Source organism: Centruroides vittatus, unplaced genomic scaffold, assembly GCF_030686945.1.
Source record: "Centruroides vittatus isolate TY-2023 unplaced genomic scaffold, ASM3068694v2 contig_630, whole genome shotgun sequence".
Classification (NCBI taxonomy): domain Eukaryota; kingdom Metazoa; phylum Arthropoda; class Arachnida; order Scorpiones; family Buthidae; genus Centruroides; species Centruroides vittatus.
Genome location: NW_027122387.1, coordinates 283118 through 301115, shown reverse-complemented (window position 1 = coordinate 301115; position 17998 = coordinate 283118). Strand labels below are relative to the sequence as shown.

Below are 17998 nucleotides of genomic sequence, written 5' to 3'. Positions count from 1 at the left end.
CATTGGACTCACACTGATCTTGAGCAACTCCAAAGGAAAACAAGAACAACACTTACTAAGCATAAACAACATCATCCTAAATCCGCCACAGAAAGACTAACCCTTCCACGTAAAGATGGCGGACGTGGCCTGATTGACATAGTTAACTTTCACTACAAACAAATACAGTCACTGCGAGAGTTTTTCTACAAGAAACAAGAAACATCACAATTACATAAAGCAGTAACTCTAGCAGATTCAAATAACACACCATTAAACTTACACTCACATCATATGGACACAACACAACATATAAAAAGCATAGACACCATTAAGCAATCGTGGGCTCGAAAGGCACTCCATGGCAGGCATCCTTACGATCTGGCCCATGATTTTGTTGACAAAACTGCGTCAAACAGCTGGTTAGCTCGGGGATGCCTCTTTGGGGAGACGAAAGGATTCATGATCGCCATACAGGATCAGGTCATAAATACTAAAAACTACAGAAAACACATACTCAAAGATGCAACACTCACAAATGACACATGCAGAAAATGTCACATCATGCCAGAAACTATACAACACATCACCTCTGGTTGCAAGCTCTTGGCACAGACAGATTATTTACACAGACATAATCAAGTAGCAAATATAATACACCAAGAGCTTGCAAAGAAACACAAATTATTAGACATCCACGAACCATACTACAAATACATCCCACAGACAGTATTGGAAAACAACACGCACAAAATGTACTACGACAGAGCCATAATCACAGATAAAACAATTTACCACAACAGACCAGTCATCACATTCATTGACAAACACAATAAAATCACATACATTATAGACATATCCATTCCAAACACTCACAATATACAAAACGCATGCACTGAAAAAATTAGCAAGTACACAGAACTCGCCCAGGAAATAAGGCATCTGTGGGGGATGGATAGGGTGCTTATTGTACCTGTTGTTCTCTCCTCTACAGGTGTCATACCACACACACTACACAAAAGCCTGGGCACATTACAATTGAATAGAAACACATACATCACACTGCAGAAGGCCACTATATTGAATACATGTCATATTGTGAGAAAATTCCTGAATACAGACACACACACTGATACACTTCTTTAATTTCTGTTTTGGTTACTATGCCTTGACTCTGGTCCGGCATAGTACACAGCCACCGGTGTTAACCGAGTATATCTCACTTAACCCAACATAATAATAATAATAATATTATTATTATTATGTTCACTTAACCCATTCATTATTATATATCACTTAACCCAACATAATAATAATAATAATAATAATAATATTATATATTATTATTATGTTGGGTTAAGTGAGATATACTCGGTTAACACCGGTGGTTGTGTACTATGCCGGACCAGAGTCAAGGCATAGTAACCAAAACAGAAATTAAAGAAGTGTATCAGTGTGTGTGTCTGTATTCAGGAATTTTCTCACAATATGACATGTATTCAATATAGTGGCCTTCTGCAGTGTGATGTATGTGTTTCTATTCAATTGTAATGTGCCCAGGCTTTTGTGTAGTGTGTGTGGTATGACACCTGTAGAGGAGAGAACAACAGGTACAATAAGCACCCTATCCATCCCCCACAGATGCCTTATTTCCTGGCGAGTTCTGTGTACTTGCTGACTTTTTCAGTGCATGTATTTTGTATATTGTGAGTGTTTGGAATGGATATGTCTATAATGTATGTGATTTTATTGTGTTTGTCAATGAGTGTGATGTCTGGTCTGTTGTGGTAAATTGTTTTATCTGTGATTATGGCTCTGTCGTAGTACATTTTGTGCGTGTTGTTTTCCAATACTGTCTGTGGAATGTATTTGTAGTATGGTTCGTGGATGTCTACTAATTTGTGTTTCCTTGCAAGCTCTTGGTGTATTATATTTGCTACTTGATTATGTCTGTGTAAATAATCTGTCTGTGCCAAGAGCTTGCAACCAGAGGTGATGTGTTGTATAGTTTCTGGCATGATGTGACATTTTCTGCATGTGTCATTTGTGAGTGTTGCATCTTTGAGTATGTGTTTTCTGTAGTTTTTAGTATTTATGACCTGATCCTGTATGGCGATCATGAATCCTTCCGTCTCCCCAAAGAGGCATCCCCGAGCTAACCAGCTGTTTGACGCAGTTTTGTCAACAAAATCATGGGCCAGATCGTAAGGATGCCTGCCATGGAGTGCCTTTCGAGCCCACGATTGCTTAATGGTGTCTATGCTTTTTATATGTTGTGTTGTGTCCATATGATGTGAGTGTAAGTTTAATGGTGTGTTATTCGAGTCTGCTAGAGTTACTGCTTTATGTAATTGTGATGTTTCTTGTTTTTTGTAGAAAAACTCTCGCAGTGACTGTATTTGTTTGTAGTGAAAGTTAACTATGTCAATCAGGCCACGTCCGCCATCTTTACGTGGAAGGGTTAATCTTTCTGTGGCGGATTTAGGATGATGTTGTTTATGCTTAGTAAGTGTTGTTCTTGTTTTCCTTTGGAGTTGCTCAAGATCAGTGTGAGTCCAATGTATAACTCCAAAAGAATATGTGAGTACTGGGATGACATATGTGTTTATTGCTTTAACTGTGTGTTTTGCATTTAACTGTGTTCTGAGAATAGCATTTAACCTACTTTGGTATTCTTTAATTAATCTTTGCTTTATTTGTGCATGTTCTGTTAGTTTGGCCTGTTGGAATCCTAAATACTTGTAGAACTCGCCCTCTTCCATGGATTCAATAACGTCTCCATTTCCAAGTGCAAAATCTTCTTTCTTCAGGATTCCTTTTTCTATGTGAACTGTTTTGCATTTATCTAGGCCAAATTCCATTTGTATGTCCTTGGTGTATGAATGTGTGATTTGTAGGAGTTGATGAAGTTGTTTTTGTGTGGATGCATAAAGTTTTATGTCATCCATGTACATGAGATGTGACAGTGTATACTGTGTTGTTTTTTCATGCCTGATATTGTAGCCATATTGTGTGTTGTTTAACATGTTGGATAATGGATTCAAGGCTAGGCAGAACCAGAGAGGACTCAAGGAATCTCCTTGAAAAATTCCTTGCCTAATAAAGATTTGGTTTGTTTGTATGGAAGTGTTATGAACCCTGAGATGTAGTGTTGTTCTCCAGTGCTGCATAGCGTTTTGAAAGAATGTAATGAGTGATGGATGTATTTTGTACATGTGTAGAATATGTAGCAGCCAACTGTGTGGAACACTGTCAAACGCTTTTCTGTAGTCTATATATGCCATGTGTATGTTTCTGTGTTGTTTGTGTGCTTGCCGTAGAATGACTGAATCTATGAGTAACTGTTCTTTGCATCCCTTGTGATTTCTACGGCAACCTTTTTGTTGTTCTGTTAGAATGTCGTGTTCTTCAACATGTTTGTATATTTTGTTTGCAATACATGACCTGTTATTATTATTATTATTATACAGATCCATATATTTATCTTTCAATTTTTGAAAAATTTACATTCCAAAAACAGTATAATTTACAATTGAAACTGATTATAGATCAAAATAATAAAAATGATTTTATGACCCAAAGAATTATTTAATATTTAATCTAATTCAAAACATCATCCTAATGTTTTATTTTCAAACAATTCATTATTTAATCATTGATATCACAAAATGTATTTAAACTGTAAAATTTGAATTTCAATGAAGACTATTCTTTAAAGAGATGAAAATATATTATATTTTAACAACCTTTGAATTAGATTTAGACAGAAAAAAACTATATTAATGGATATAACATGACAGAATATAAGTTTAAAAAAGAATTTTTCATTTCCTGACACTTTCGATTTGTTTGTTAATACACTCATGTCCAACACTTCCAATAAAATATTAATAGTTTACACATTACTATACTATAGCAGTACTGCTATATATAGTAGGTATATGATAAAAGAACGTGGTGATGTATGTTTTGGATTCTGTATGTTTGGAGTGATGTATGTTTTGGAAAGATACCAAAAGAACTTATTGTTCTTTGGATGTCTTTCCAAAATCATTTATTTAATAACCTTCAAAAATTTTTGCAGCACACTTACGACCCTCTCATGGCATACCAGTTGAAAAATCACTGCCCTACAGGGTCAACTCCTGCCAAGAATAAGATCATCTATGGTGGGATATCGTGCCTATTCGTGGAACAGACATGTTCTTAGTTTGTAAAGATTCCGAGAAGGGTCACGGAGAGAAGCTAAATGTCTCCAAAGCATGTCCCATACATGCTTAATGGGATTCAAGTCAATCTTGCTGGCCATTCTATATGACGCATGTTCCCAAGTCTAAGTACTGACAACAATGCAAGCCCTGTGAACTTGTGTGTTATCGTCCAGAAAAATGGCACGAGGGCCTCGTGGCCCCAACAAATGGCAAACATATTTCCAAGGATGTCATTTCTACACCACATTTCAATCACACTACCAAGAGGAAAGATGTGGAGATCAGTGCAGCCACCAATAGTAATCCCTGCCCAAACCATTAAACCACCTCTATGTATGTGTGCATTTTACAATGTTACTGGTGTGATAGAGTTGCAGGCATTATCCAGACCAATAACCATTGGGAATCAGTCTGCAGATCAAACCTTGACTCATCTATGAAGAGTATACCACCCAATTGTTGTGGAAACCAGTTGAGGTGATCTCAAACCCAGTTTAACCGGGCCCATCTGTGTGAAGGTGTCAGTGGAACACAAACTGCCGGTTGCTTTGGATACAATTGGCCTGCATGTAGCCATCTGTAAACAGTTTGTCAAGACACCACTCTTCCTGTCAATGCTGAAAGGCCCAAAGCAAGCTGATATGCAGTGAGTGATGTGTAGCGCCACGATGCAGACAGAAATGGTCATCCTGAGTGGTTCTGACTCTTGGACGTCCACTTACTGATCTCCGTGACACTTTGATATTAGTTCCAAAGGCAACAAATAATAGGATGATTGGCATTTAGGATTCGGACTACTTCAAACTGTTGCAGGTCCCCTTGAAGATGCCTTATTGCAACAGTATAAACAATGATAAAGCATCTATATCAATATTTTACTTATTTTGAAGATGTCTTCTATAAATACTGTAGTATTAATGTAATAAAAGTTATAAAGTGGAACATCGCATAACGAGCAAAACAAATTGTAAAAAAATGACTCGCTCAACGAGCAATGTTTCGTGTAATGAGTGCTGAGAAGGGAAATCCTGGATTGTGCACATGCTCCATCAGTCTGTGTTTAGTACTCGTTCCACTAGCATCTTAGTGTCGCTTGTGATCAAACATTTTTTCAAACTTGTGTTCACACATATTACATATAAACATCAACATTCATTGCCTGTTATATAATAAACACACCAAACTATATGCTAAATTGTTGGGCTATGTAAAGGCAATAATTAAATATTAGAAATTAATTAATTTGCCTAGAGGTAGGTAGTTATGCTGACATCTTGTATTAAATTTAATGACCAATTCCAAATTAAATTTTTAAAATGTCTAGATTAAAAATTAATTATTTATAATTATTAAATTTAATACGAGATGGAAGCATAACTGTCTACCTCTAGGCAAATGAATTAATTTCTTTTATTTATTTATAGCACCTGCTGGCGCACTTTCTCTCAGACCTTAACAATACGAAGGAAGTCTTTGTATTGAAGTTTTTTAAATGTTCTTTACTAAACTAATAACTGACTTCAGCTTACCTGAAGATGACAAAGTACAGAATATGCCTAAAGATAAAACTGACTCACAAATAGATGACATACAAGATTTACCATCAACTTCAGATGAGTCGAATGTACCAACTTCGGTATAGTTAATACTACAGAAATTACAAACACCTCAATGACAGACTTATGGAATAGAATATCAGATTTAATTAACAACTCTAAGAAGAAACTAGCTAATCAAATAACTTCTATAAAAACTGATTTAGAATCAATAGGTGAATTTATTTGAGAATTTAAAAAACCAATTTCATAAGGCAGAAGTAAAAATACAAAACATGGAATTAAAAATGGAAAAGGAACTTGTGCACTTCAAAATGGATTCTCTAATTAATGATTTTAATCAAAATAATGTAATTATATACAAATATCCTAGTCCAAAAATATATGGAATTTTATGAAATGCACTCTGAATCTAGACTCCGTACTTTTAGAAGATATCTTAGACATAACTCAACTAATTAGTACAAAAAACTATTATAAAATTATCATTAAGGAATAATCATATTCGTAATCTTTTTTTCGCTTCTTTCATTTAAACGAAAACAAGAAAAATTACTTGGTGAATGCAAAATATGCAAATCTCGGATAAGACAAAATAATCATCTTCCCTTCTATATTGAAAAGAAAAAGCAAAATCGTCGAGTTAAACTTAACTTTATAACATTTTGATATTAGAACAAGATAACATACTGCATAAAAACAAAGCAATTAGTGAATGTGGAAAACTTTTTATTAATCCCATCAATACAGAATTTAACAATTTAAGGTCTAATAAATTGCAAAGAATCGTGCCTACAATAAATACCATAAATAATCAAATCTTAGCAGTGATAAACTGGAATTGCCAGGGATTAAAGATCAAGTGACCTATTTCAGCTTAAACTTGAAGCAATATCATTGGAATAACGGAAACATGGGTTACCTATGAACAGTTTTATAAATTAAATACATTCAAAGATTACTTAATAGAAAATATTCCTGCTAGAACACCAACTGGACCAGGCTGGCCTAGTGGAGGAATATGCTTATTACTAAAAAAGAATTTTTGTAAAATTCTTCAAATGAAAAAGACCGATAATTTTATAATGTAATTAATTGAAATGACTAAACCTAAACTTACTAATTTAAGAAATGAACTAATGATTGCGGCTGTTGCTTACGTTCCACCAGATAGGATAGACGTACTAAGAGAAACTTTTAAATTACTTGAACTCTGGCAGCATATAACACCATTAATTCTTCTTTTGGAAGATTTTAATTCTCGTATTGCTAAATAAAAGATTCTTGGTATAATGGTCCTAATAACCTAATTTTAAATACTCGACTTTTAAAGGATAAACGTAGTAATAAATTGGGTGCAAATATGATAAATATAATAACAGATTTAAAAATACACACACTCAATGGAAAATCAACCAACTTAATTTATCCTTTAAATCGTTGCACTTATCAATTAATCCTAATAAAACAAAGATAATGATTTTCAGAAATAATAAAATCTCAGAAAAAGAAACCAAACTGTATTTAGAAAATTTACCCCTTCAATTAGTCAAAAAGATCGACTATTTAGGAGTGACCTTTCACGTGTTACAAAATTAAATAGTAAAGTGAAAGCGACAATTGATAATTTGTTATTTCTATGTTCAAGATTATATATTTCTCTAATAAATTCAATTATATATTATGCAGGACCAATTTTGGGTCTCGATTTCTTATATGATCTGGAACGCTTCCAAATTTACTTTCTTCGAAGACTATATCAACTAGAAAGAACCATGCCTGGATATGCTATTCGACGTGAGACAAATCAACGCTTGGTTTTCCCATTCTTCTTAAACATATAATAAAATTTAAGAGTGATGGAAACATATTTTTTTTTTACACCAAGAAACATCAAAGCAAAGTAAAAGACAGAAAATTAACCAACTATGGCAAACAAAGTTAAACAAAATCCTACAAACATTCGGTGTAAGTACCCTCTTGTTTGAGAATAATATTTGTGATTGGAAATACATTCATTCATTACTTATAGATTCTGCAATATCACAAAGTATAAGCAAAATAGCTTATATCAATCAAAGTATCACTCATGGTATCCAAAAATACTAAAAATTCCTTCACTACAACCATATATAAACTACCTATTGGGAATAAATGTTAAAAGACTAATAATTCAATTACGTTTAAATAAAAGCTCATTATTCATAGGAAATAAATATGTAAATTTTGTAAATAAAAATTGTTATTGGTGCGACTCAAGCAACTTTTCAATATTACACGTACTATAAGACTGTGATAAGTTTATTCAAATACGAAAGTCACGTGGAATATCTTACATAATACAGCAAAGTTTAACTGAAAACTTTAGAGAAAACCTGAATAAACTTTTAAAGGAGAAGCTGTACAGCTTGTATAATTTTGTAATCAAAATTACTAGCAAATAATAAACAAAATCTAAGAACTTGTAAGAAAATAATTATTAATGTAAATTTTAATATTCTGTTTGTAAAAAAGCATACTTACCTCTTGATAATTGTAATTACTTAGCCCCCGAGTAACAGGACTTCCACCCTTTATACTAATAAAGATTAATTGATATTTATTTATAGCCTTTACATATTCCAAGAATTTGGCACATCGTTTGGCGTGTTTATCAGACATATTATCTGTGAATTTTTTTTTTGTTTTCTGCAAATCGAATTCGCATTCCAGGTTGGTTCATTCTGTGCTAGGAGAAAAGATGACGACGACGATTCACAGTCCTTAACAATGTATATCGTGTAATTTTCTTTGAATAAACATTATACATAAATATTTAAGTATTTTTTTCAGCATGGAACGCATTATCATATTTTACATTAATTTATATGGGAAAAAACTGTTTCGCATTACCAGTAAGATTCTGGAATGAATTATGCTCGTTAAGCAAGGTTCCACTGTATTAAACGTTTGGTTTATTTTTGGTTATCATACACATTTTACGAGAAAAAACAAAAGTAAATTTCTCTAAATTTAGGAATAATCAATAATGATATGATATAGCAATAAAAAGGTGTGTATATATATGTGGTACGATCCAAAAGTTCGGGGACAGCAGTAATCTATGACAACAAAAGCATGTATTTGAAGTTACAGTGTACGAAATGGATTCTACCAAACCACCTCTACGTGTTCGGGTTAATTTCACCCATGTCGTGTGATTAAACCGCGAGCGCTGCTGTTTTTTTCCAGAGATAGTTACCTTTGTTCTGCGACGTAATAAAAGTGGAGTTTCAAGAACGACCTCCAACATTTTGACTTTGCCATGGTAGAATCACCGCACACCTTTCTTAGCAATTTTAAAGTCTCCGTAGGTGTTTTACCTAAACGCTGACAAAATTTAACATTGGAGGTTGTTCTTGAAACTCCACTTTTATTACGTTGCAGAACAAAGGTAACTGTCTCCGGAAAAAAACAGCAGCGCTCGCGGTTTAGTCACACGACATGGGTGAAATTAACCTGAACACGTAGAGATGGTTTGATAGAATCCATTTCGTACGCTGTAACTTCAAATACGTGCTTTTGTTGTCGTAGATTACTGCAGTCCCCGAACTTTTGGATCGTACCACGTATATATATGGTTTTATTAAATAATTTAATTTTTGAAACTGAGAATTTCTTAAAATTTCCCTTATATTTTCTTATTAAATATTATATTATGATTACATATATAAGTAAGATTTTTAAGTTTCATTCAAGATCTTTATATTCTTCTTTATTTATTCACTTAAAGAGGTAATGTCATAAAACCTACTAAAAAAAATATATTGCAGATAGTCACATTTAAATATTAAACAAAAGACGAGATAAAATAAAATGTGTAACTTAGGACTCAAAGAATAATATAAATTAATATCTCGATTGGATCAGATCATAATTTTTTAGATTTCCTTCCAAGCTGCTTATCTATGAAAAATTGTTTTTGATATAGTTCTAAGACAGGAGATATTCTCTTGAAATATATATATTTGCAAGAAAATATAAATGGAAAATGCATAAAAGACTAACACAGAATGAGAATTACCAATGGCACCTTTTAATGAAATTTTGAAGTCATTTTATATTGCGCATATTTCACGTTCAGACCCAATGAATTAAACAACTTTGCTATTGCCACCTCTTGGCTCAGTACTAACATTTTATTTTATTTAAATGTCATGATTAATCTTTTTCCTCTTTAGGTTTGTTTTTTTTTTTATGGAAAAAAAAAGCAATTTGTAGAAAAAAAAAGACTGTAAGACTTACATTTATCAGGGAGACAAATCGATAAAATGACACACATTCCATTAAAGCGTGGCATTTTAATTCCCAACCTTCTCTTGTAATTATATTTAATGTTTGAAAAACTGAATAACGATTATTTATTTTTCTTTTTGATAAAACAAATAATTGCAAATATAACTACAAAATTCGAAACGACAGAAATAAATGCGTGAAATCTCGACATTGCAGACAAGTCTGTAGCTTAATCTATAATACTAACAACATTAGAAGCTTTTCATAGTAGAAGTACTTTAACCTACTTTATTAAGGCTTCATCGGTTATCAATATTCAAACAGTGTTCGAAACAAACTTCAAAAAACATTCTAAGGCTATGCCATTAAGTGACATGGCTTTAACAGAGGGATGGTCAAACCTTTTTTTAAATGATGGGGAAATGAAATGTCTAAAATGCATACAGATCAATTTTTTTTTTGGTTTAGTTTACCTTGATTTATAGGATTACTTTTAGAATTGTTATGACGATATATAATAAAAGATGGTCATAAAATATAAATTTTATATTATATATTATTGAATTTATACACACTCATACTTATAACCAATTTTATTAATGAGAAAATGAAATATAAATTCAACATATTCTGTTTATATATAGTAAAACTTCTCTAACTCAAATGTCTGTAATTCGAATATTTCTTTAACTTGAAGAAAATGAAGTACTTGGTAGGTCTCAATGAAAGAGCATAGGGATTTAATGTTTCTAACTTAAATTTCCTTTACTCGAATTTTTTCCGAGTCGAAGTTTTTCATAGTGCCCCGACACTGATTTATGTTACTTTCAACTTCCTAAGTCAAATTTGAATATTTATTCTATCCAAAGTAATCCTAATTATTGGATTTCCATGCAATTTTCAGACAGTTAATTGTATCTACTGTTCAACATCCATTTGCAGACAACGTTCCAGTCCAAAGTGAGGACCTCTTGCATTATCTCGACAAGATGTAGCTGCAAAACTGTTCGATTCCATTAGTTACATTGAACATTTTGCCGAAAGGCATTACATAGGCTGTTTAGGAAAAAAAAAACTATCTAAGATTCCTCGTATAATGCAAGAGAGGTAAATCTATTCAGAATCGGCATTTTTCACTCTATTGTTCTCTAACTCAAGTCGTATGTAACTTTGAGTTGTTTCCTGCCCCTTGGAGCTTCAAGTTACAGAAGTTTTACTGTATATATATTGAAAACAACTATGGGCCAGAGATTAATTATCAGTTGTGAATGACATCTGTTGTTGAATATTGACATTTTATGTTAAAGTAGATTGTCTATCCTTGTTTTAACCTGCTAAACTAACCAATTTTCACTGTCATTCATAACAGATTTTAATATATTTATTAGCCTATGCTCTTATAAACTTACTAATAATTATATTTTACAATTAAATTACAAAATTAAATAACGCATATTTTAAAAGTTTAAAAAGAATAGTTTATCAATTCCTTAATCTATCCAATTAAAATTTATTTTTTTCCAGATAAATTAATATTTCTTTTACTTACGTAATAGAACTTTGTCTTTCATGATCTGTAAAAAAAAAGAATTACATAATAAATATCTATTAAATTTAATCAAATGTAAAATAGATTAAATAAGCAACTTACTAAATAAAGTTTTAGCTTTAATAGCTAATAATCTGAACGAAAAACAAAATATTTTATATTTGCCATAAATTTTTGCAAGTTAATTGTTATTGCAGTGTTGTAACTAGGCAGGTGCAACTAGCGCACAAAGCCAAAGATATAGGGGCAAAAAAAGTCATCAGTATTATATTTTTATTTTAAAATTTTGCCACTGTGCGGACTGATTCTGTAACATTTTTCATTAAAGTTTATGTTTTAACAGATAAATCACATTACATCAATTTCCATGTAGTAAATAAACTTAATATGGTTGGCAACAGACAAGATATAGCATTGTCATGGTACCACTAAAATCAAACATTGTTATGTTACCATAAAACTAGATATACCAGATGAAAAATTATGAATGGAGGCCAAATTGTTCTGAAAATAACGACATTAGAACTATTCATTATTGTATTCTCGAGCGTTAATTTTGACAGCAATTCTTGGACATTTTGTAAAATGAGGAGGAGGACATTTTTTAAGTCGAAACAATTCATTCCTTCACTTAATTGTTTGAATGAAACCAATAAAGTAACTCACGAAAGTTAAAATTTTTGGACAACCTGAATTCTTAACAAGATGTCATTCTTAAAATATTTTTATAACTAATTATATTTAACAATGAGATAATAACATGTACAGTACAGTACGTACACTTCTGTGAACAGACTATAAAGTGCTGCATAAGCTCAAAACACTCACCTAATCTTATAAAGTGTTTTGTATTTGATAGTTTTACTTGATTTTTTTCTAAAATGTCACTATACTATACTATTCTACAGTTTCTTTCGGATATGTTTATTTATTAAAACTGCTTAATCTTAACTCTGTGTTCGTGGATCTAGCCTGCTAAGTGTATTTTTTTCTCGAATAAAAGTGCACGGAATTTGGTGCTATTTTATGAATTTCAACAAACAAGCTCTATGTTCGGGAAATCAAAATTATTCTCTATTTAGGAATGCTTTCAACCATTACAGAAGCAGTTCGGCTTAAAATGAATATAAAAAAAGCTATGCTTTTATGTTTATAATTTTACTTCTCTTTAATTTTTATCAGAAAACATACAAATTACATATATCTCTTATATAAAACAAAACTTATATCGATATCTTCGAAATCACTTTACTTCTATTATAGGTTGATTTTTCTCGCGGCAACAGTCCAAGTTGGGCGACGAAAGACTTTATTGTAGCAAGTTTCAAAAAAATACTTTTACGACAAATGCATTTCGGGCTAACGTAGCATTTTAGCTCCTCTTCGGTGATATATGAGAATACAGAAACAATTTAAAACTCCGGTACACACTTTCCACATAAAAAACTTGTAATATAAATACAGATGATCATCATTATGACATTGTAGTTATTATATAGTACTTACAAGATATAGTAGACTTTACTTGAAAAAATTTTTTTGAAATTTAATCACGTATTCTAATACTTCTTTATGTAATTTGATATGAATAAAAATAAAATCATCACTCCCCTCTATAAAATGTCTATTTATATAAAATTAAATTCCTAAAATAAATACAGTAATTAGTTTTCTGCACTACTGCATTACTAACTAATTAATTTTTGTATTTAAATGTTTTAATGAGTTTTACATCTATTATATTTGTAATAATAATAATAGTAATAATAATGCCTGAAGGAATTATTTTAAGAAGAGAATACAAATAAATGACATTTGGAAACAAATAGATTGACATAATATACTAGAAACAATATAAATGAGAGAGATCGGAAATTAAGAAAATTAAAAAACACAGAAAAAGCACTTATAGAATACATTGAGACCAATAAACAAAACTTGCAGCCAAGTCGCATTCAAACAATACAAAACCTGTACACTATGAAAAGAACAATATAAATTATTTACAAAACAATGAAAAACTTGTGTTTGTCTTAGTCATAATTAATGAGGAACGATTCAACATTTTCAATAATACTTAGTTTATTTAGGTGTACGTCGTCTTCCGAAAAGAAAAGAAAATGCAGGCTGATTAAATATGTGTAGCACGAAGCATTTTTCAATGATTTTTAAAGTTGCTCTTTGTTAGATAAAGCAAAGCTGTTGGGTACAGGTAGGTTCGCGACTGCAATTTAAAATTGACAACTAAACTACACGCACTTTCGACGTGACTTAAAAGCACAGTTAAATCACATATTACATTAATTGTAATTCTGTTTTAAAAAAATTGTTTATATCTCTGTTTTGTAATAATGTGAAATAGTTTGATTATTTTTATTTTTATTTCCAAAATTACTTAATAGAAAATTAAGTGAACAAAACACTCGGAATAAAATACATTTTCAAATGGCTTTTTAAATAATATTTAAATATAATGAGAAATTATTAACAAATTATTATAAAAAATTAATTAGTTCTGTAATTTGATTATTATGATTTTTAATGCATTTCTAATATAACTTTGTGCAATGCAAAAGTAATGATATATTGTGAATAAAATTAGCCATCAAAATCACTTGGTTACTTTTAAAATGTTGTTTAAAAGTTATTTTTAGCCATTTTGTTAACTTTCTACTAATTCTATTATTATAATGCAGTTTAAAGTCAAAAATTTACATTTATGAGTGCATTAAATGTTTTTCCTCATTCCAAATGCTACGATTGACTAATTTGCAAGTGTTCAAGTTCAGACACATTCAATATACTGATGTTTCTAAGAATAAGATTTTGTGCTGAACTTGAACTTTTTGCCTTGTAAAATTTTTCACGCATTGGAAGCATTTTTAAATCTAATATTTTGCATTATCCATTGTGTGTGAGCGAGGTATGATTGTGATTCAGTCGCCATATTTGAGCCAGTTCTACATTTGTCGTCGGTGGCCGAGAGACTGTGGTCAATTTTTCAGACGTGACCCTGCCCGAGACAAGTATGTGTTATCTTGTTTACATAGGCAATGTTGCAATGTCCAAGCCAGTTATATTCTGAGAAAATACCAGGATCTGTATTTTGTGTTTGTTTTCTCCACAGAAATAGGTATGCTTATGCACCTAAAGTCAGATGTTTATAAATCAAATCATTCCTAACATGGAAAACACTGTGTTAAACAGTCACCCACTCTGAATCAAATGCTGGTTGTGAGTTGATCCTTGCTTCAGTACCTTACTGGCAAGCCATCTCTACTAGAAGCCTATGCTCTGTTGGTTCGATTGCTTTATGGTTCTCGTCTTGAGAAGATATCAAGTAGCAAGAGATTTATTATTACTACTAGCAAATAAGCCCGACGTTGCTCAAGGAAAAAGTAACGATAGCAAAGATTAAGATTATTACATTATAGCCAATCTTACCCGTTTTCACAGAATGCAAGAATTAGGTCCCCCTGCTTCCAGACTAATTAGAGAATTTTTAGATATGTTTAAAAATATGTTTGATTTCCTGCAAAAGCGCAAAAAACTGCATCTGTGCCTATAAATCTTTCTTGTAACACTTCCATTGTTAAGGAATTCTCCTGTGGGAAAAGTGTTAACACTTCCCCTTACCTCTCCCCACAGAGGGGGATTTCGAAAAATACCTTATTAGTGTACATTCTCATGACGTACCCTATCAAAACACAATCAAAAATACAAAAAATTGTATCTAAAATAGTATAATAGAAGCCAAGTTCTTCAATAAGCCAAGTAAGCCTTAATCCTATCCCTGTCCCCTGCAGAGGGGAATTTCGAAAAATCCCTTCTTAGTGCAAGTTCTCATGACATACCCTAACTGCGTACCAAATTTCGACTTTCAACTCCTAACCGTTTGGGCTCTGCACTTATTATCATCATCATTATTATTATCATCAACCAACCTCAATTATATATATAGATTATGAAAATACACATTAATTTGATTCAACATATACACTTTTACATATACATAAAACTCATTTTTATTATCGTATTAAAACCAAATAGATAAAAATAAATGATATAAATTAAATAATTATTATTTAAGTTTAAATTTTAATAACTAACACTTAATAAATTATATTTTAAAAAATTTATCTTAGTATTTCAAACATAATCATATTAATAATAAGTCAATGCTGTAACCTCACCACTACATAAAGACACTAAACACATTTGATTAAGTAAAAATAATAAATATAAAAACATGGCAGACGGTATTACATTTAATTTCATTACATGTAATTGTACGAATATAAATGTAAAATTGCAACGTTTAACAAATACTTTGCTTCGGTTAGTCATCCGTCGTTCGCTCCAGTTGACACGTCCATAATTTCACAAGCACAGAGGCGACCTTTCTTTAGAGGCTACGGCCTCCGCAATAAAATGCAAATATGGTAAAAAAAAGTCCTCTGGTGCTATCGCCATCTTCTCATTTTTATATTTATTATTTTTACTTGAAAATGTATTTTATGTGAAGACGGCAATAGCACCAGAGGACTTTTTTTTTACCATATTTGCATTTTATTGCAGAGGCCGTAGCCTCTAAAGAAAGGTCGCCTCCGCGCTTGTGAAATTATGGACTGTCAACTGGAGCGAACGACGGATGACTAACCGAAGCAAAGTATTTGTTAAACGTTGCAATTTTATATTTATATTTATACAATTACGTGTAACGAAACATTTGATTAAATTTAGTTGCTGAAAAAGTGTGTAAGGCGTGTTTAGTGTATTTACATAATCATATTGATATCTCATTATGAGAATTATACTTTTATATATTAATACTGTCATAATAATTCAATCATGTTTTACAGGATTATTCTTAATATCAAATATAAATAAATTGCAAAAGTAAGTCTTACATAAAACTTTTGATTTCAGAATAAATAATAAATTCAATTAATTTCTACAGTGATATTATTTTTTTATATTACAAACAAATAGTATTTAAGTAAATATTAAAAAACACATACAGATTTTAAAATATGAAAAATACTTAACCTGTACATAAATATTTTTACATTTAGTGATGCATTTTAAAAACAATTTTATCAATTTATAACATATATCCTGCCATTAAGTATGATAAATCATATAATTGGCATTGACTAAATATTTGCAGCAATTTTATAATTTTATTTAAACAGCTAAAGTTTATATATATATTTTAAATTATAAACTATTAATATCTAGTCCTAGTAAACTATTTTTATCAATTTAATCGAATGTTTAGTCTTCTACATTTTAAAATTGTTCAAAGATTAAAAAAATAATCTTCAATGACTAATATTTTTTGAAATAATGCAAATTAATAAACGATGATAATAAAATAACTGTAATAAAATTTTTTGTTTCATGTAAAAATATCGATAACGTGTAAGTATCATTCGTAACATGTTTATCGTATTTCTTACACGTTTTATTGAAAGAATGACGATCTCGTGTTTCGATAAAAGCAATCTATAAAACTGGCTTGACAGCATATCATAGCTACGAATAGTTTACATGGATTACTAATCATATTTCAATAAAAATTCAGAAAATGTTTAGCATATATAAATTTAATACACCTGTATCTTAATTCTTGGTTGCTTGTTGTTCTCTATTATATGTATTTTCATAGCACAATGTTGCCGTCGAGAACATATCGCACGGGAAACAACTACGTGTGTATCTTCGGACAAGCCGTGGTTTAACTGTCACCATCTTGGGACTGAAGAGGGGCATTAAGCCCCAAATGCATATCACACCAATAAACCAACCTTTTTCCTCTGAAAGTGTTTCCTGTGTGATATGCTTCTCGACGGCAACATTGTGCTAAGAAAATACCTATCTCTTAGTTTATAAAAACTTATATAATTTACAACAATATTCAAGATGAAATTCTATGTATAATACAGTTTTATATTAGTATTTTAAGATCATATACTTTATGTGGATCATATTAAAGTTTTTTTTTTCATATTAATAAACAGTTAATTAATTTTAACACTACAGTTATAATTATTAATTACAGTATTAACATTTTTATATAAAGCAATAAAATCAATAAAAATAACATCAAAAATTACATTGAAATTATTTATTTTTAGAATAATATTCAATAGTAAAACCTCAATCTCTGCAATACACTGAAGTTTTTTTATTACAATTCTTATCAATTATAATCGTTATTTTAATAATAAAAAGCTTTGAATAAGCATTATATTAACAAAAAATGTTTTTAAAAAATGCTGCAATATCCTTTAAATTCATTCATCTTATCACAATACTTCTTTTTCACGAAATTCATATGCGCTGTTTCTGTATTGTATCAATGACAATATTGGATTAAATCTATTGTAAATTCTTAAAAATTATATATTGTTTGAATTTATAAT

At 30.8% G+C, this 17998-nt stretch overlaps 1 protein-coding gene across 1 annotated transcript in view; it reads right to left on the bottom strand.

The window, feature by feature from the left end:
* Positions 1 to 15916, bottom strand: part of LOC136979650 (uncharacterized) — a 34787-nt gene extending 18871 nt beyond the window's left edge. Inside the window, exons 1-2 of the mRNA XM_067275672.1 lie at positions 15900 to 15916; positions 11571 to 11595 (exon numbers count right to left, since the gene is read on the bottom strand). Coding sequence (XP_067131773.1) covers positions 11571 to 11592 — 22 coding nt within the window. The 5' untranslated portion in view covers positions 11593 to 11595; positions 15900 to 15916. The remainder of the gene's footprint in view (positions 1 to 11570; positions 11596 to 15899) is intronic.
* Between the last annotated feature and the right edge of the window lie 2082 nt (positions 15917 to 17998).